The sequence below is a fragment of the Miniopterus schreibersii genome (genome assembly GCF_964146895.1).
Source record: "Miniopterus schreibersii genome assembly, chromosome: 1".
NCBI classification, from domain to species: Eukaryota; Metazoa; Chordata; class Mammalia; order Chiroptera; family Miniopteridae; genus Miniopterus; species Miniopterus schreibersii.
This window is the reverse complement of record NC_138101.1, coordinates 153966882-153987138: the sequence shown is the minus strand read 5'-3', so window position 1 is coordinate 153987138 and position 20257 is coordinate 153966882. Positions and strand designations below refer to the sequence as shown.

Sequence of the window (20257 nt, the reverse complement as noted above, 5' to 3'; positions counted from 1 at the left end):
TGTCCACATGCCTGCCGAGAACTCTCCCATCTCCCACTTACAAAGTTTTCTCGAATCGTACGTTCCTCCTTCAGATCCCCGGCTGCGAGGCCAAGATGCCTGCCGCGGCCTCCGACGAAGTTCGGAGATGCCACTGCCTCGCCGAAGCCGGGGCCCGGGGCGCGCGGGCCGGGAGCCAGCGCCCTGGGGCCTGGCGCGCGGCGGGGGTCTGCCGGGCGCGGGGCGGAGCGGGACGGCCCCTCGGCGCGCGCGGCTCGCCCCGGCTACCAGGGCCGCGGGCTCGCGAGCCCCCGCACCGAGCGAGAGGCGCGCGCGGGCCGTGGGGGCTGGGCCGAGGCGGAGCGCGAGGCGGCGGCGGCGGGAGGCGCGGTGGGACCAGGCGGCGGCCCCCGCCCCCCGAAGTCCGTCCCCGCGCGGGGCTGGGGAGCTCAGGGCGGGGAAGCGGCGGGGCCGCGCCACGTCCGTCGCCCGCCCCACAGCGGGTTTTGCAGGCGGCTCCACGCTGGGGGCTTTTGTGTCTGCGACTCGGGAGCGCGAGAGCGCGGACCTCCTCCTCAGAGGGCGCCGCGAGTGCGCCGCCAGGGCCCGGCCGCCCGCCCCCGCCGCCCCTGTCAGCCGGTCCCCAGGCGGCGGCGGCCGCGGAGAAGCCGGAGTGGGAGGAGACGGCGGCGCACTCGTCGTCCGCACGTGCCGGCCCCGGGCGGGGGGCCGCCCCCAGGCCGCGCTCCCCGCCGCCGCAGCCGAGCCCGGCCAGCCCCCGCACGCCGCCCAGCCTCCCCGAGGCCTCGTCCTCCTCCCAAACTTTGCAAAGTCGGCCCGCGTCCCCGCCGCCCTCGGCCGCGCCTCGGCTCGGAGGCTCGCCTCGCAGCCGCAGCGGCCCCGCGAGGAGGAGGAGGAGCCGCCGCCGCCGCATCAAAGAGACCGAATTCCCGCGGCCTGGGGGGGAGTCATGCTTTGCGGTCTGTAATGTCAGCGGAACAGGAGAAGGATCCCATTTCGCTGAAGAGAGTTCGAGGTAACCGAGACGGGCGCCAGATTGAGGGGGTCTGGGGAGCGGGGTGCGCGGGGGCCGCGTGCCCGGCCGCTGGGAGGCCACCGGGCTCTGTCCGGGCCTAACTCCGCGCAGCCCGCGTCCCGCCTGCGCCCGGGGGCCGAGGCTGGGGTCCGAGGCGCGCGGCCCCGGCGCCCGCTCGCCCCCCGCACGCCCGCGCGGAGCCCTCGCCTCCCCGACTTTGTGCTAGGAGGCAGTTGAAGCCGCGCTCAGCATCCCTTCGTCCCCGCTCCTCTTCCACCTTATCTCATTCGCGAGACCCAGCACAATAGGTACCTCAGAGGGTGAGAGAGAAACACCCCCTGGCCGAGACCACGAACGATGCCCACCCCCCAAAAAAGTAAGTTGGACTGCACCGGAGTTGACGTTCTGGAAGAAGGTGCACCGCCTCGCGTCTCTTCCAGCCCCCCCTCCCCGCCCTCCAGAAGACAACAAACATACGGCTTATTTTCCTTAGGCTTAGGAGGAGAAACTATGTAGATTCAAAAGGCGTTTTCTCTATTGGCTAACGGGTAAGAATCGACTCAGCCCAAATCAGTTTTATACATGATTGGTTTGCTTCTTCCTTGTACACGTTAGGCATTTTCCTGCTGCCTTACTATCTAAGAAAAATCAGGGAACGATGTACCAGACAAAAGATGCTGCGTGTAAGTTGACGGACCCCAAGTGCGGCCTGGAAATGTGGGGGGATGTCCGCCAGCTTTTATTTCTAGCTCTTAATAGGGTTAAGGATGAAAACCCCCAAATTGATGTAATGCCGTTTGTTCATTAAGCAAATATTTATTGAACATCTACTGTGTGCTAGGCACTGTTCTTGGCCCTGGGATAGAACAGTGAACAAAGCCAAAGAGACTCACCACCCAGCAGTTCACACTCCTGCAGGTAAACAACTGATAAACAAATAAAAGGTATAGAATGTCAGTGGTAAGTTATATAGAGAAAAACACAGCAGGGAAAGTGGTTGGGAAATTTGTGTGGGGTGAGGAGGTGGCAATTATAAATGTGTGTAAGAGAGCTCACCTGGAACTTGATGTCTGAGCAGAGACCCAAAGGAAGTGATAGAGCAGAGCCGTGTGAGTGCGTGTGGAAAGAGCAGTCTGGGCATAAGGAACAGCAAGCGCAAAGGCCCTAGGTCTGGAATTTGTCTGGTGTACTCAAGCAACAGCAAAGCAGCTGTGATAGCTGAGGTGGAGTGAGCAAAGGGAGAGTAGGTATGAGCCGAGTTTAAGTATAAGGAGATTGTGTATTGGGGGCCTGGGGACCTTTTAAAAGACTTTGGCTTTTACCCTGACATAGGAACTGGACGTTTTGAGCAGAAGAGTGACTGATCTGACATATGTATTAACAGGGTTTCTCTGGCCACTGTGGAGAATAGACTGTAGAGAACAAGGGTGAAGCAGGAAGACTAGTTTGGAGGCTATTACAATAATGCTTTTGTCCAAACAAGATAAAGTGCTTTATAAATCAGTAAGTAGTAAGGTGAATTTCCAATTGACTTAAGTAATGTAGAGATCAAGGACCACAGTCATTCATCTATTTGTTCCATGTGACTAGAATTAAACATATGGGCCTGCCTTTTGACACAGTGACAATGTGGTATCCAAAACACATCCACTCAAATATTTGGATAAAGACTGATTTTCTTAGCCATTTAAGAAAACATAATTTAGAGCAGAGTATTGTGCTTAAAGGCTTAACAGCGCAATCTTTCATTTGGTGACGGTTTTCTATTTCAGCTTTATTTTCTGTTTGTGGTTGCAAGCTGCCAAAGTCTTTAAGGAATAGACCTTCCTGAGATGCAATTATTCCTGTGATCTTTTTGCCATATTATTTTGCCTATTATTATAAATTACTTTGGGGTTGAAGGAAAAAGAGGAGAGCTATCAAGTTTATATCTTTGAACTCAATTATCAGTCTTAATCAAATGGAATTTTAAATAAAATGGGTATATATTTTATTGTAGGTCAAGAGCACAGGTCCATCTTCATTTTGTTCCAACTGCTGCTTTTAAGTTTGATGCCCTAACTGTTGGGAATTGGCTCAGGTGTCTGCTCAAAAATATTCTGAGAATTAAGTACCAGAATAAAAGACAGTACCCTTTAAAATAAAAAGTCAATATAAGGAGGGCTTTAAAAAATAATAAGTCATTTTGTAATAATTAGAACATTAATTTTTAAAAACATTTCTGGATTATTTTATAATCCATTAAAAGGTACCAGAGTATCTACATGAGCTCTCCTGAAGCACAATTCTGTTGACCTTCACTGCCATGCAACTTTTTGTTATAATTTGTGCTCATCAGACTACATGCAGGATGTGGTGTTTACAGAGCATAAACTCTTGAGCAGTGCTTCTCAAACTGTTTTCCATCCACTCATGTATACAGACAGACTTTTTAATAGTTATGTATTTATTTCATATGCGTTATAAAAATGTAAGTCAACAAACTTCTTGCTTAGGATAAGGCTAAGATATAGGTTTAACTCAGATATGGCAAAGTTATGACATGAATGACTAAGGACTTTACAGTAGTATACTCTGCAGACCAAACACATCATAATCCTGTGGGATGCTTATTAAAAATGCACATTCCTGGATCCACAAAATCAGGAATCCTGGGAGATTTTTTGTCATCTTTAACAAGACCCCCAGATGCTCCTCATGCACACTAAAGTTTGAGAAATGCTGCTGGTAGACCTAGATTGCAAAGGTGAGTGGGCCAGAGGAAGCTGATTTGTGGTCCTCTAAACTTGTCCTAATATTTTAATATTAGATTCCTAATTGCTCTTTAATGGCAAAGTATCTTACTCTTGCTTTCTACCAGGTCTTACCACTCCCAGTCCTTCAGCCCTTGATTGTAAAACACATCCGTGAATATAGGTATACTATCTTGAATATCTTTCTGTTGCTCCCCTAACTGCCTTGTGAATGAATGACTACTTGAAGTAATTCATTCATATCTTTATATTGCTTTCTGATTGTAGCCCCTCAGACTACTTTTACTTGTTTTTTCTTGTAGAATGTTATTTGTCATACTTATTTTAACTAACACTCTCCAGTGTTCTTAGAACTCTTAGGTGTTGATCTGATGGCATTCATTCAATTAATCAACAAATATTTATTGAGCACTCATAGTGCCAGACAGTGGGAATATATTGACTAAGAAGGCATAACACTGGTCTTTAAGACATTTTTAGTCTAGTCCAGGATACTGACAAATAAGCACACACTTACAAACAACATAAGTTCTGTGGCCATCTATAGGAAATAAAGGTACATATAACCTATCTTTAGGGAAACCATGAAAGACCTCCTAGAGAAGAGTTCTAAGAAGCAGTGGGTATTCCTTTGTGTAAAACTATATAGGAGTGCCCTGGCCCGTGTGGCTCAGTTGGTTGAGCGTTGCCCCATGCACCAAAAGGTCCCTGGTTCAATTCCCAGTGAGGGCACATATGGGTTTGAGCCCTGGTTGGGTGCATATGGGAGGCAACCATTGTTGATGTTTCTCACATCAATGTTTCTCTTCCTCTCCCTCTCCCTCTAAAAAAAGAAAATTAATTAAAAAACATTAAAAAAACTATATAGGAGCAACGTAAAGAGCATGAGGGATGAGAAAAAGGTCTAGGAAATCAGTGGTGATTTTCAGAAGGCACTTTTGAGAGAAAACCACATTTTTAAAGTAGTAACGTTAGTGCTGCAGATGCGACTTAAAAGAAACTTGGTGGTAGAAAAACATAGTCAATAGTTTGGAAATATGGAGTCAAGAGAAAGTTTGTATGGGTCTCTTTATTTATTTTTCCCCCCTTGTAAAAAGTCTTAAATGTACTTGTAGACTTAATGGAGGAACAACCTATAATCCAGGAGATCACAGTTTGATTCCTGGTCAGGGCACATGTCTGGGTTTTGGGCTTGATCCCCAGTAGGGGGTGTACAGGAGGCAGCCGATCAATGAATCTCTCTCATCATTGATGTTTCTGTCTCTCTCCCTCTCTCTTCCTCTCTCTAAAATCAGTAAAAATATATTTTAAAAAATATATAGACTATCTTGATCGGATAGGTTTATGGACGATTTGGATTAAGATTGGAGAGGAAGCATAATTTATGTAATCACAGTCAAGGGGACGAGAAGGTGAGAGAATGTCTAAAGGAAAGGTGTTTTTGGGTGGCGGTTCTGTTTTTTAATTGATACATGTAAGGGGTAGGCAGGTTATCAGGAAAGTGAGTTTGGTTTTCAACACATTGAACGAATATCCCCCTGGGATCTTTCAGGGTACACAATGGATATAATGGTTTGGAATGGAGGCAGGTGATCAGAGTCAGAAATAGAGACCTGGAAGTTATCAGTAAACAGGTGAATACTAATTAATGCCTTGGGAGTAGATGAGCTCACCCAAGAGCATGAAAAGTGAGAAGAGAAAAGAATTGAGAAAAGCAGCTTCGGTAACGCAAATATTTAGATGAAAGGAAAAAGAGGACCCTGAGGAGCAGAATGTGACGGAGTAGCCAGAGAGTTAGAGGAGAAAAACCATGAAAGAATGGTCTCACAGATATATAAAAGGAGGAATGGATTTATAAGGGAGAGATTAGTGAATTTTGTTTTTAATGTATTGAATGAAAGGTATCTGTGAGATGTCCAGTTTCCTCTTTCTTCCATAATCCCTATCTTGGCAAACATTTATCCAGTGACCCAAAGCCATCCCCCACTCCCACCCAACAGTGTTCCGGAGTTCTAGAGTATCTGTCCCTTCATATGTTTTGAACCCATCATCTCCTGGACCTTTCCATCACCACTTTAGTTCAGATTTTGTTTATCTCTTTGATTATCATGGTAACCCTCTCGCTGGTTTCCTTGCCTCCCATTCTGCCCCTGTTAATCCATTTTCCACATTGCTGCTGATGGTGATAAAGACTACCATCTACTGAGTACTTAGCGAACAGTTTGCTAAGTGGTTTGAGTGGATCACCCTGTTTTATACTCTCGGTAACCCTATGAGTTAGATGGCATTATCATTCTAGGTTTACAGTTGAAGCACTGATGCTCAGGGAGGTTAAGTAACATGTGGTTAAGTAACATATTTAAGCTTACCCAGCTAGTAAGTGGCAAAGCTAGAACTTAAATTTTAGCGTCTAGAGTCTTAGCCGCTATGTTCCATTGCCGCAGTGCTCCCCAAACACAACTTAGTCACATTGATCTTTTTTGTAAAATTCTTCAGTGGTTCCCCATTGCCTTTAAGATAAAAACCCAACCTTCTTATATCAGCCCTTTTTTATTTGGCCCAGGCCTACTGTTTAGTCCGCCATCCTTCATATTCTATGAAATGTTCTCCCTTGTCTCATGTGCTCCAGTTCTTAAATATTCACATTTCCTTTCTAGACATTGTCATGGTCTCTCTTGCCTATAAATCTTTCTTGGCACATTCTGTTACTTCTGCTAGGCATGCCCTCTTTTCCCCTCACCTTTGGTAAGATACTCATCTTCAAAGCATCAGCTCAGTTGAAACCTCCCAGGATGTCTTCGCTGACACTCCTTCCTCAGTCAAGATTAGATGGGAGTACCTTATGTTCTCTCGACATCTTGTGCTCATCTTTATCATAGTATTTATTATGTTTAATTTAAGAGTTTCAATTAAAAAAAAATTCCCTCTAGATTATGGGATGCTTATAGGGAGGAGCTATTACTTTTATTTCCATACTTACAGAAGCTCAACAAATGTTTTTGACATCTAATTTGATGAATGTTAACAAAGAGGTCTTGGTAACTTCAGGTAATGCAATCTTCCTAGTTTTCTTTCACCAGAGGTGTGGAAGAGTTACCTCTTGGGAAGATTATACAGTTCTCTCTTGTAACACTCTTATTCCAGGCAACTCAAGACGTCTAAGTCATCTTTATTACTAAGGTGAGCTGTAAGGTATGGTGAAGAGTGATTTCAGGTCTTTTTGTTTGTTCCCAGTCTCTATAGACATACTAATATCAATATTGAAAAACAGTACAGCATTAAAAAAAATTTTTTTTATTGGTTGGGGGGGAGAGATAGACACATCGATGTGAGAGAGAAACATCGATCAGTTGTCTCCCATATGCACCCTGACTGGGGATTGAACCCGCAACCCAGGCATGTGCCCTGACCTGGAATTGAACCATCAACCTTTCAGTGCACGGGACTCTACTCAGCCAACTGAACCACACTAGCTGGGCCATATAAGTGTTTACTTTTAAAATCAGAAAGTCTAAATTATAGTAAGTAATGTGAACAACATTCACTTTTAGGTATATTGAATCAATTAATCAATAAGTAAGTGACCTATACAGCATATTCTTTCTCATTTTGATTGGGAGTGTGTAATAGAGTGAAAAGCAATTAAGATAGAAAACAGTGAACAAAAAAGTATCATAAAAACGGAAACTTCTCAGATTTGACAGTTTTGCTAAGAAAGACAAATACAAGCTGTTTATTATACGATTTTTGTGAATGTTTGCAGCTTTGTGTTCCATGATTTCTGAGGTTTATTATTTAAAATTTTGACTAATTAATACAAGTTTATTATCAGAGGTATTATTGTATAGAGTCAGCTTCACACATAGATAACACCTACTCACCCTCCTAAGCTTTACCTTTGTAAGCTTAAACCTTAAACCCCATGCACCTTTGTCAGTAATACAAAGATCACTAGTTTGGGGAGACAGCTGGCACAGGAATTATGTGTATTTGAAACCTTAAATACCTGATGTTGAGTGCTTTCTGAATTTAATATTTATTACATACACAGATTGATGTAGGTGCTGAGTGTTGATAGTGGACACTTTCTTCCTTGCATTCTAAAAGGATATATGACAGTTTCATTTCAGTCATCAACCATTGCCAAATGCATGATGGAATTCATATAATGTTCACATATTCATAATATTTTCATTTCATGGTAGAGACCAGCATTACAGAAGTATGTGTTTCAGGTGAAGACAAAGCTGCTAGCTAAGATAGACACATCAGTAGTAAATGATAGAATAAGCTGCCCTGGCCAGTTTGGCTCAGTGGTTGGAGCATTGGCCCACGACTGAAGGGTCCCGGCTTTGATCCCGGCCAGGGGCGCGTACCTTGGTTGTTGGCAGGCATGCGGGAGGCAACCAATCCGTGTGTCTCTCTCACATTCATGTCTCTCTCTCTCTCTCTCTCCCCCCCTCCCTCCCTCCTCCCTCCCTCCCTCTCCCCCCCTTCCACTCTCTCTGAAAAGCAATGGAAAAATGCCGTTAGGTGAGGATAAAAGAAATAACAAAAATTAAAAAAGAATAACCTGACATTATATCCCAGACTTCTGTGCTGTTATAAAAAGTTGTTATTTGAGTGTCCATTGAGTATGTTGACATTGCTGAATATTAGATACTTTAATAGGATGTTAAATACTGTGGAAACTGGAGTGAAGTGAGCTTATGGTATAGTTCTGTCTAAAGGAAAGCAAACTGAGAACTAGTATTTGAGTGCTCGCTGTGTGCCAGGCAGTGTGTTAGGCACTTAGTTCATTCAGGCTGTTATAACAGAATACCATAGACTTGGTGGGTGGCTTATAAACAACAGAAATTGTATTTATCACAGTTTTGGAGGTTAGGAAGTCCAAGATAAAGTGCTAGCAGATTCAGTGTCTGGTGAGGACCCACTGGTTCGTAGATGGTGCCTTCTGCCTGTGTCCTAACATGGGCAAGGGGTGAGGGAGCTCTCCCAGGTTTGTTTGATAAGGGCACTAACCCCATTCATGAGGCTCTGCCTTCATGACCTAATCACTTCCCAAAGTCCCCGCATCTTATTACCGTCACCTTAAGGGTTAGGATTTCAACATATGAATTTGGTGGCGGGGGACATAAGCCTGGTTTGTGTCATTTAATCAGAATAGGGTACATACTTAAACCAATCCGTGCATTTATTAGAATATGTACTTATTTGGAATAATGAGGAAGCAAGTTTGTTTAAAGGAAAATGTTAATTATAAAATAGTTTCAGTCATGCCCTGGCCGGTGTAGCTCAGTAGGTTGAGGGTCATCCCATGCACCTAGAGGTCGCCAGTTGGATTCCCGGTGAGGGCACATGCCCGGGTTGAGGGCTTGATCCCCAGTAGGTGATGTGCCGATGGATGTTTCTCTCTCTCTCTCTCCCTCCCTCCCTCTCTCTCTCAAAAAACAAAAATAAGTAAGAACATATTTAAAAAATAAAAATAAAATAATACCATCACAGTACTTAAGATAAGTCAGTATCATAAACCAAACCATTATTATAAGTGTAAGTAAGGTTAAAAATGAAAATTTAAAATATATAAAAGGCATGCTGCTATCTAGTGTACAGAATAATTCCTTTACTCCCTTTTAAGAACTTGGGGGCCAAAATGGATTGAGCCTCCCTCCACTTTTTTTAATCCTCACCAGATGATATGGGTTTTTTTATTATTAATTTTACAGAGAGAGGAAGGGGTGGGGGGAGAAAGAGAAACATGGATGGGTTGCCTTCGTAGTTGCCCCAACTGGGGATCAAAGCATCAACCTAGAAATGTGCCCTGACCAGGAATTGAACCCCCAACCTTTTGGTGTACGGAGCGACACTCCAACCAACTGAGCCACCTGGCCAGGGCAGGATTAAGTCTTAAAGGAGGAATAAAGAGGTTTAATTAGACCTAAGAAAATAATAAAAGGTCTAAAGTAAATAATCCACACTTTACAAAAATAAAAAACACTAAAAAAATAATTTTGTACTTATAAGTGGATTTCATATAAAAAATCTTTAATTTATGGAATCTTTAGATGGGAAATAATTACTTCATTTAATAAAGTAGACTCTGTCTTACTTCTGTAAGACTATGAGGAGAAATACAACTTCAGCTTCCAGCTCTGGATAAAGGTGAAAGGGTGAAAAGAGAGGTAAGAGTATTATTTTGCTTAATTGTGATTGCTTGGCAAAATTCAGGATGATAATAGGTAGGCAGATAAAATTCCTTTCTTAAGATGAAAGAGGCTCCCTGTTCCACTCTGACATCATCCTTTCCCACTTCTCTTTCCCCCTTTTGGGGGCACTAGGCAGGTAGGAGTGAGGAAATGAGATGAAGAAATTGAAGTACTAACAAATAAAAGGATCACAGTGGCCAGTGTTACAGTAAGCTTGGCAATCTCCCTTTTCTTGGTTCTGCGCCTCACAACTCTCTACTTCAGGTGGGATTGTCACTGTTTACCTTACAAAGTTAGCAGCAACAGGTGTATAGAACAGACAGGAAGAGGCTTTGGTACCAAAAGTTAGGGTAACCTAAATGACTAAATCTATAACCACTACTTTCCCTCCCCTGGATTCTGACCTTTCACTTCATTTTTAAAGAGTAAGAATTATAGAAATTCTTGGTAGCTTATGTTCTAATTAGCCCTGATGAATATGAATCTGATCTAACATTACTGATTACGTCATGGAGAGGAACCAGCAGTATTACAGATAGCCACTGGAAGTATTTGCCAGTTCCCAACTTAAGGGTAGTTTGACTTTCAGTTTTTCAACTTTATGATGGTATGAAAATGATACGCATTCAGTCAAAACCATACTTTGAATTTTGAATTTTGATCTTTTCCTGAGCTGTCGGTATGCAGTCAGATACTGCCTCATGGTGCTGGACAGTGGCAGTGAGCCACAGCTCCCAGTCAGCCAGGTGATCATGAAGTGTTGGTTGTTTGGATATTATGTTTTGAGCATGTTTAAGGTAGGCAATGCTAAACTATGTGGTTTGGTAGGTTAGGTGTATTAAATGCATTTTGACACACGATATTTTCAACTTCGAATGGATTTATCGAGATGTAATCCCACTGTAAATCGAGGAGCATCTGTATAGTTCATTCTTTGGATGAACAGTTAAATGGGGGGACAAAGACCAGTAGGAACTTGAAGATTTGTTTTATGGAGGGAAATGTTAGACTCTTAATAAAAAATTAATACCATAAAACTCAATTTTTAAAAAAGATTTTTAGGCGGTTTTGTTCACAGATTACTTGAAAATAATGAGTTTATTTAAATAATTCAAAATGTGAGAGTTTTGCCTTAGAATAACTACAAACAATTACTAAATTTTTGGAAAGTAAACAGATGGTAGGTACTAACCAATAAAAGTACATTTTGTTCATCTTAAATTACATTGCATTTTAATTGTAAAAGTGCAGTTATTCAGTAGTCTTAATAATGCTGTGAATGGTAATTTATATATTCTGTGTTAGAGATTAGAGACTAACTTATTAATAATTGTTTTTAGAGAATTACCTTTATCTATTTATACTTTTGTTAGAATGAAATACCCATAACTGATGTTAGGAAAGACAGGACTTTGATGTTTGATGCTTTTCTTTCTTTATATAACCACTGTATTATTTGACCTCTAAGACCATTGCTAATTCCTTTTCCGTATCAGACTAATCAGAATTTCTAGGTATTCTGATTCAAAAACAACACATTTCTCTGTTCAGAGTATCAGTATATACTGTTAAGGAAATCTACATACAAATTGTTAATGTGAAATCATCAGTTCATTTTATATAGGCTACTGAGTAGTTTTAACTTGGTAGCAGTTTTGGTCATTCCTAAACCATTTTAAATAAATGGCCTTGAGGAGCAGACTGGATCTCACTATTGGTTGTTTACTTACCACCTACTTAAATGGGATAACCACATCAAATTAGAATGAAAAGGTTTGAGTTCCTTTAGTTTGAACCAGAAGTTTTCATTTTTGCCTTTTGTGGGCCATTGAGGAAGAAAGATTTTAGGGAGGCAGACTAGTATCTTAGAGTCGATAAACCTAGTTTTACTCAAAGCAACCAAAGAGAAAATAGATAAATTGTATTTCATCAAAATTAAAAACTTATGTGCATCAAAGGACACTATGTGCATCAAAGGACACTATCAAAGTGAAAAGACAACCCACAAAATGGAAGAAAATATTTGTAAATCATATGTTTAATAAAAGTGTAGTACCCAGAATACATAAAGAATTCTTAAAACTTAATAACAAAAAAGACAACCTGAAAAAAAGAAGAAAAAGACAAACAACCTAACTAAAATATAGACAGAGCCTTGGCTGGTGTGGCTTAGTGGTTAGAGTGTTGGCTGGCATGCTGAAGGGTTGAGGGTTCTGTTCCCAGTCAAGGGCATGTAACTAGGTTTCAGGTTCGATCCCCAGGCAAATGAGGGAGGCAACCAATTGATGTCTGTCTGTCTGTCTGTCTCTCCCCTCCTCCCCTCCCTTTTACTCTCTAAAAATTAATGGGAAAAATATCCTCGGGTGAGGATTATTTAAAAAAATTTTTTTTCAGTAGGCAAAGCCCAGCCAGTGTTGCTCAGTGGTTGAGTGTTGACCCATGAACCTGGAGGTGACTGTTCGATTTCCGATCAGGGCACATGCCCAGGTTTCGGGCTCAATCCCCAGTAGGGGGCATGCAAGAGGCAGCCGATCAGTGTTTCTCTCTCCTTCTCCCTTCCTCTCTATCTAAAATCAATGAAAAAAAATCATAATGTGGTATATCCATAGAATGGAATATTATTCAGCTATAAAAAGGATTGAAATACTAATGAATATTATTGAAAGAAGTCAAACACAAAAAGCCACATACTGTATGATTCCATTTATATTAGGTGTCCAGAATAGGCAAATCCATATAGGTAGAAAGTAGATTAGTGATTTACCAGGGACTAGGGGTTGGGGAATGAATGCTAATGGGTTCGGAGTTTCTTTTTGGGGTGATGATAATGTTCTAAAATTAAGTAGTGGTGATGGTTACACAACCTTCTGAACATGGTAAAAAAACCCAATAGATTGTATATAAAAACATAAGAAAAAACCTTAGTTTTATATTTCAGTGCCGCCTTTGACCAATGGTATGAACCCTTTATATTCCAGTTCTTTTTTTAAAACGGGGATGACTTACCTACCCCATAAGTTTGTTAGGGAGATTGAATGAAAGATATAGTTAGATATAGACTTCTAAGTTAAGGTTTTATTCTAAGTTAAGGTTTTATTTTATTTTATTTCTTTTTTAATTCCAAGCAAAATGAACCAAAGCAGTTTTAAAAAACAGCAAAAATGTTCAGCAACAGCAACCACCAAGGGAAACAGCACAGCCCAATACCATAAATCTAAGAGGGTACATGCACTGTCTTAGGCTTCTATGACAACCCCTGCCCCTTGAATGGAAGCTGGTGGTGATTTATAGAATTTTGAGAATTCTCACTAATAATTCTTATCATCTCACTCCTTTGAGTGAGTGAAATAAAGTTTAAAAATACTTTTAAGGAGGACTGACTGTCTCTGACAGAAGTCTCCAGAAATAAACACTGAATTAGCGATCAGGGACACAAGGAATTTCCCCCATGTGAATGGATTACTGCACACCCCAACTAGGTAGATGTGCATTTAACAAAATCTCAGAATTAAGAGCCTGGATATTCCAAAGAAACATAATAGGCTGATCTTACAAATATAGGCAAGCATTCTAAAGAGACTTTTAGCATATCCAGTCATATAAAAATGATAGTATTTACATAAAAATGAGTAAGTTGGATTTATTTCAGGAATGTCAGGGGCTGTGTGAAACGTTAAAGTAACTTAAAGGAGAATAAATCATGATTATCTCAATAAATGTAGTATACCACCTGACCCAAACAATGTTAGATGTGAATATAAGGGAGTCAGAAGTCACCCACGTTTCCCTGGCCCGTTTGCTCAGTGGTTAGAGTGTTGGACTATGGACTTAAGGGTCCCGGTTCGATTCCGGCCAAGGGCACCTACCTTGGTTGCAGGCGCTATCCCTGCCCCTGGTTGGGGGGTATGCGGGAGGCAACCAGTCGATGTCTCTCTCTCACTCACATCGATGTTTTTCTCTCTCTGTGACTCTCCCTTCCAGTCTCTCTGAAAAGCAATGGGGAAAGTATCCTCGAATGAGGATTAAAAAAAAAGTCACCCATGTTAAATCAGAGCAAATAAGAGGCCTGGGCAGAGTTGCAAGATAAAAGCATGATAACTATACAAACATACTATAGTAAATGAACTAACAAAAACAAAGAAGACAGAAATAGCACGCAAAGATGAAGAACCCATAACCTACAGACAGAAGGAAATATCTCACATGTACTTCAGGTGGTAAAACTTAATAAAACGAGCTCAAGGACAAGATTATGATGCAGCAAAATGAGATGAAAGGTAAATTGCAGACCTAAGGAAACAAATTGAGGGCCAAAACAACGTATTTTCAGAACAAATAAATTAGAAATAAGGAACCAGAATGGAGATGGTTAACAAATTGCATAATAGAAAAGCTTCAGATAATCAGAATAAATACGGACGAAAAAGAGTAAACTAATAAATAGGGAGCTAAAAATTTCTCTAGCACAATAATGAGTGCTCCTGAAATAGAGTACTCAACAAATAGAGAGGGAAAGTATTCAAAGATACGATAAAAGCAAACTGACCTGAAATGAAGAATTGACTCTAGAGAGAAAATATCTGCTAAAGGGAGTAATGGTGGGGGAGACATAGAATAAGATGGGATTCTATATTATTCTCAACTTTCAAAGCAGGAAGACAATGCTATTTAAAATTGAAAAAAGAAATAACATGATTTCTTCCACTTAGTTCTTAATGTCTTTTCTTAGACTTAGGGGATTTTTTCCCAAAAATTTCTCTTTTGGTGAAGAAATAGCATATTTTCCAGTTTACCTTTTTTCTTTTTCTTTTATTAAATTTCAATAAAATTATAATTTAGTGCTTTCATTTTTAAAATAGTACTCTAGCCCTAGCCAGTTTGGCTCAGTGGTTAAGAGTGTTAGCCTGTGGACTGAAGGGTCCCGGGTTCGATTCCGGCTAAGGGCACGTACCTTGGTTGCAGGCTCAATCCCCAGCTCTGGTTGGAGGCGTGCAGGAGGCAACCAATTGATGTGTCTCACATTGATGTTTCTCTCTTTCTTCCTCTTCCTCCCTCCCTTTCTCTCTTGCTCTTATCTCCCCTTCCCTCTCTCTCAAAAGCAATGGGAAAAATATCGTCAGGTGAGAATTAAAAAAAAAAAAGTATTCTGTTTTTGTAAAGGTATTGCTTTAGGAAAAGTTGGTAGGTAGATAGTAAGCTAGTTGTCTGGAGTGATGTTAACTTAGTAGTAATGATAGTTTCTGGCTGATGGGAATTGAGATACGTATCAGAATCTAGTCAGGAGATAGAAACTGGTTTTTAACAGAATATACAGGGAGTCCCCAAAAAATGTGTACACACTTTGAATGATTATAAAGTGTTTATTAGCATACAGTTCATTTCTAAAATTTAAAAGAATCTAACAGAAATTTTTTATCATTGCTTGTTGTCAGACTGATGACTGTTGTGGTCCAGGCACTGCTGTTAACTTGAAGCAGTGGAATCAGAAACATCAAGAATAATTTCATTTGGCATTTGTGAGCCTTCAGTTCATCGACTGTTGCTGGTTTTGTACCATAAACTTTATCTTTTATATAGCCCCACAAAATAAAGTCTAGTGTCACCTTGGGATAAATTTTCTTTGTTCAAAGCTTAGTCTGGCTTCACCCATTATTTCAAATCAGTTAAATCTGAAAAGGAGTGAAAATTGAGTTATCAACTGTTACACTGTGTATACATTTTTCGGGACACCCTGTATTTAATATAAAGTATTATTAACAGATACTGAGCTGAAGTAGTAAAATAGGATACAAAAGTTTTCTCAGAGATATCAACTGGGGGAAGCAGCTAACATTACTAAGGCTATGGGACAAAGGAAAGAGGTTGGAATTACTAAAATATATAAACACACAAGAGGGATGTTATGGAGCTTAAACTCACATCTTTGAAAAGGGGGTGTTGCTTAGGCTGGTATTAATGCCTCTAGGCGTGGAGAATGGGTCCTTTGGGCCAGGGATTCAGACACTTGGTGCTAGTGTCTCTGAGGAGGGCACAACAAGACTATTTGGGATAATAAGTGAGGTAGAAAACAATATTATTTTGTTCTAGATGGCTAGCCAGAACAGGCAACACCTTTCCACTTGTTAGAATTTTTCCTCTGCGTCTCTCAGTAGGGCTATTAAAAAGTTTTTATTAACCCGGCTGGGTGTGGCTCAGTGGTTGTGTGTCGATCGGGGTTCGATTCCCGGTCAGGGCACATGCCTGGGTTGTGGGCTCGATCAATGACTCTCATCATTGATGTTTCTATCTCTCTCTCTCCCTCTCCCTTCCTCTCTCTGAAATCAATAAAGACATATTAAAAAAATAAAGGCAGGATGGAGACTTTCTTTTTCACTGAAAGAATAACAAAAAATACTGTGGAAGTAGAGATGAATAACTGTTTCAGGCTGAAATTATGGGGAAGACTTTTAAAGGACAAAGATAATAAAAATTTAGTATTGCTTTTATCTAACAAAAATAGAAACTAAATGGTAATTATAATAGATATTGCTGTGAGATATATAAAGTGATTTCACTTACAAGTGGAAATACTATCTGGATTTTATTTATTTTTAGGTGGTGATAGTGGACTGGATGGGTTAGGAGGACCAGGTGTACAACTAGGAAGCCCAGATAAGAAAAAAAGGAAGACAAATACACAGGTAAACTGACATTTTCTTATAATAGCTGTTTTTCTTCCCTAATGTGATCAGGCTGTTGAGGTAAATTTAAATTTGGTCATGGGGCCCTGGCCAGGTTGCTCAGTTGGTTAGAGCATCGTCCCAGTATTCCAAGGTTGCAGGTTTGATCCACAGGGAGGGCATATACATGAAACCACCAGTGAGTGCATAAATAAGTGGAACAATAAATTGGTATCTCTCTCTTCCTTCCTCTCTCTAAAATAAATAAAAAAGTTTAAAAAATAAAGTTGGTCATGGGTTTTGTTTCTTATCTTCATTCAGAACCTAATAGTGAATTCTGCAATGATTATATTTTTTTACTCTACAACTAACAGCTATTGCAGGACTGTAAGCCTAGAGTGGATATTGCAAGAGGGAAGTGTAGGCAGACAAATTAAAGTACTTAAATCTAATTTAAAAGACATAGATGACTATAGTTTTATTAAAAGACTTAAAATACACATGGACACAAGTTTAACCTGAAGTAATAATGTTTTACTATTCTAACAATTCAGTATCATGTGCATATCGTGTCTATAACCTGTGGTTGTAATAAGCAGTTATAAATACAGGCTTTTATGATTTTATTCTCTATACATTTGAAGTAATCTTTTTGTCATAATGACTGTGAATAAGTATGATGTGTATACAGATGACTTTTTTCCATTTTGGCCAACATCTGTCAACTTTGTAGTGTGACTAAAACTGGCAGTTTATTTTTCCATTCTGAGGCCTAGAGCTTAGTGCTTTGGGAATAAGTTAATAGCTATTCCCTGAAGTTAAGCTAGGAAAATATTTAAATCCTGTTTATTATTTAATTTTATGGTTATTTAGGAGTATAAAGGGTATTTTTAGTTAGAATTTTAAGTGAAAAATTCTAGAGTTATAGGCAAGCATGTTAAATTAAAATTATGGTAATGAATCTTCTTTTGAAGGTTAAATACTTTTGGAGTTTGAAGTAACAATAGATTTGTGCTCAGAGAAGCATAACTTTTTTCCTTTTCTAAATGAAACCTATACATTATATCATTAAGTATAATTATATATCAATATTTGGAATTTGGGAGGTCAAGTGAAGACTTAAGTTTTCGTAACACTGTGAGAGAAACTTGACTAAAACTATGTTCATAAGTGTTAAGATTTTATAACAGGGCAATTTTAATTACTTCTTTGATCGAAAACATGTATTTTACTTTAAATTCTCATTTCAGGGGCCGTCTTTTCCTCCATTGTCTGAGTATGCTCCACCACCGAATCCAAACTCTGACCATCTAGTAGCTGCTAATCCATTTGATGACAACTATAATACTATTTCCTATAAACCACTGCCTTCGTCAAATCCATATCTTGGTCCTGGTTATCCTGGTTTTGGAGGCTATAGCACATTCAGAATGCCACCTCACGTTCCTCCGAGAATGTCTTCCCCATACTGTGCTCCTTACTCACTCAGGAATCAACCACACCCCTTTCCTCAGAATCCTCTGGGCATGGGTTTTAATCGACCTCATGCTTTTACCTTTGGTCCACATGATAATTCAAGTTTTGGAAATCCATCTTATAATAATGCACTAAGTCAGAATGTTAATATGCCTAGTCAACATTTTAGACAAAATCCTGCTGAAAACTTCAATCAGATTCCTCCACAGAATGCTGGCCAGGTACCTAATCCTGACTTGGCATCTAACTTTGTCCCTGGAAATAATTCAAATTTTACTTCTCCATTAGAATCTAATCATTCTTTTATTCCTCCCCCAAACAATTTTGGTCAAGTAAAAGCACCACCCCCAAAACAAGACTTTAACCAAGGAACAACCAAAAACACTAATCAAAATTCCTCTGCTCATCCACCTCACTTAAATATGGATGACACAGTGAATCAGAGTAATATTGAATTAAAAAATGTTAATCGAAACAATGCAGTAAGTCAAGAGAATAGCCGTTCAAGTAGCACTGAAGCTACAAACAACAGCCATGCGAATGGGACACAGAATAAGCCACGACAACCTAGAGGTGCAGCAGACACGTGCACCACTGAAAAAAGCAATAAATCCTCTCTCCACCCAAGCCGTCATGGCCATTCTTCTTCCGACCCAGTGTATCCTTGCGGGATTTGTACAAATGAAGTGAATGATGATCAGGATGCCATCTTATGTGAAGCCTCTTGTCAGAAATGGTTTCATCGGATCTGCACTGGAATGACTGAAACAGCTTATGGCCTGCTAACTGCAGAAGCATCAGCAGTATGGGGCTGTGATACCTGTATGGCTGACAAAGATGTCCAGTTAATGCGCACTAGAGAAACTTTTGGTCCACCTGCAGTGGGTAGTGATGCTTAATCACAGGCATTAACTCAAGTGGGCTTTTCCCCCCTGTGTATTACAGAGGTTTAGTGACACAGGATTTTAATGTTTCACAATATTTTTTTAAAAGTACATGCAAAAAATTATTTACCTTTTAGTTTTTATTAATATTCCTCTTCATTACTAGTGAAAATTTTGTATTATCTTAGTTTGCTATCTAGAATAATGTATATGGGGGTGCTTTAGAAAGTACTATACAAATAAATGTTAGTTGTTAATCATAAACATAAAAGCCTCTTGAAGCTTCAAAATAATATATAGCAAATATAGGCAAGTTTTGACTTTTAAAAGTTAGAACCATTGAAAGGTGTATATTTCAGTGCTGAACTTTGGCAATATTACATTACATTAAACATTTAGTTCAAAAAATTTTTTCAAGGATCCATTTTTTTTTCTGTGTTTTCAGAAAAAAAAAGTGTAGCTAAAACATGGAAGAAAGTGTACATTTTAATCAATGTTTTTAAAAATAATAGTGTATAACACCAGATTCCTCCCTAAGTAGGGTCCTTGAAATTAGTGACTTTCATATTTCAAGTCAGTCTCTTCAGGATATCTGTTTGTACAGATATGCGACAGATGTTAGCATATAGTAGATGCTCAGTAAGTATTGGTTGATTAACTTGTGAATTGTACCACATGAAATTGCTAATATTAGATCAGTTGAAAATTGACTTCAGTTACTAGAGTTGACATAAAGTATATTTCTAGTTGTGCTATTTAGAATTATAACAGTACTATGCTTTTCTCTCTTCCATTTTCTTTGATTATTGGGTGGTTTTGTTATTGTTTTCCAGAGAAATAAGTAATATAGTATCCTCACAAGAATTAGGAATACTTTTTAAAACATGATTTCAAATTGGGACATACTGTAGATGAGATAGGTAGAAACATAAATTTGGCTTTAGAGCGCTTTGCTGGCGAAAGAACTACTCATTGGTAGTTTGAAAAATCTTGTTCTGGGGACCTGAATTCAAAAATGAGCCTCAAAGGAGACAAAAATCCATTTTAAGCAAAAATCAATTAAGAGCCAAGGTGAAAGCTAACTTACAAACAACAATTCAAGGCCTTGCAGCAGACAGTTTTTGCTGTGACTGGGGAAAGTATAAAACTGGACCTGTGAGCATCCTCTTGAAAGATGATTTAAAAATGGAGACAGTTGGAGGTGTATCCATTAAGATTCAAATCAGCAGAAACCCAGTTTTGAAGTGGAACATAACCTGTGACC

The 20257-nt window shown here is 40.0% G+C and overlaps 1 protein-coding gene across 2 annotated transcripts; it reads left to right on the top strand.

Annotated features, from left to right (window-relative positions):
• The first annotated feature begins 327 nt into the window (after positions 1-327).
• On the top strand, positions 328-20257 carry PYGO1 (pygopus family PHD finger 1). Of its 2 annotated transcripts, none has more exons than XM_081161408.1 (3): positions 328-1015; positions 16569-16654; positions 17884-20257. In XM_081161408.1, exons 1-3 carry the CDS (start codon positions 967-969, stop codon positions 19006-19008), a joined length of 1260 nt encoding a protein of 419 aa, XP_081017534.1. In that variant the 5' UTR covers positions 328-966; the 3' UTR covers positions 19009-20257. The 2 variants fall into 2 exon arrangements, with proteins under 2 accessions (XP_081017534.1, XP_081017535.1); XM_081161409.1 differs by lacking the exon at positions 328-1015 and adding an exon at positions 1302-1391.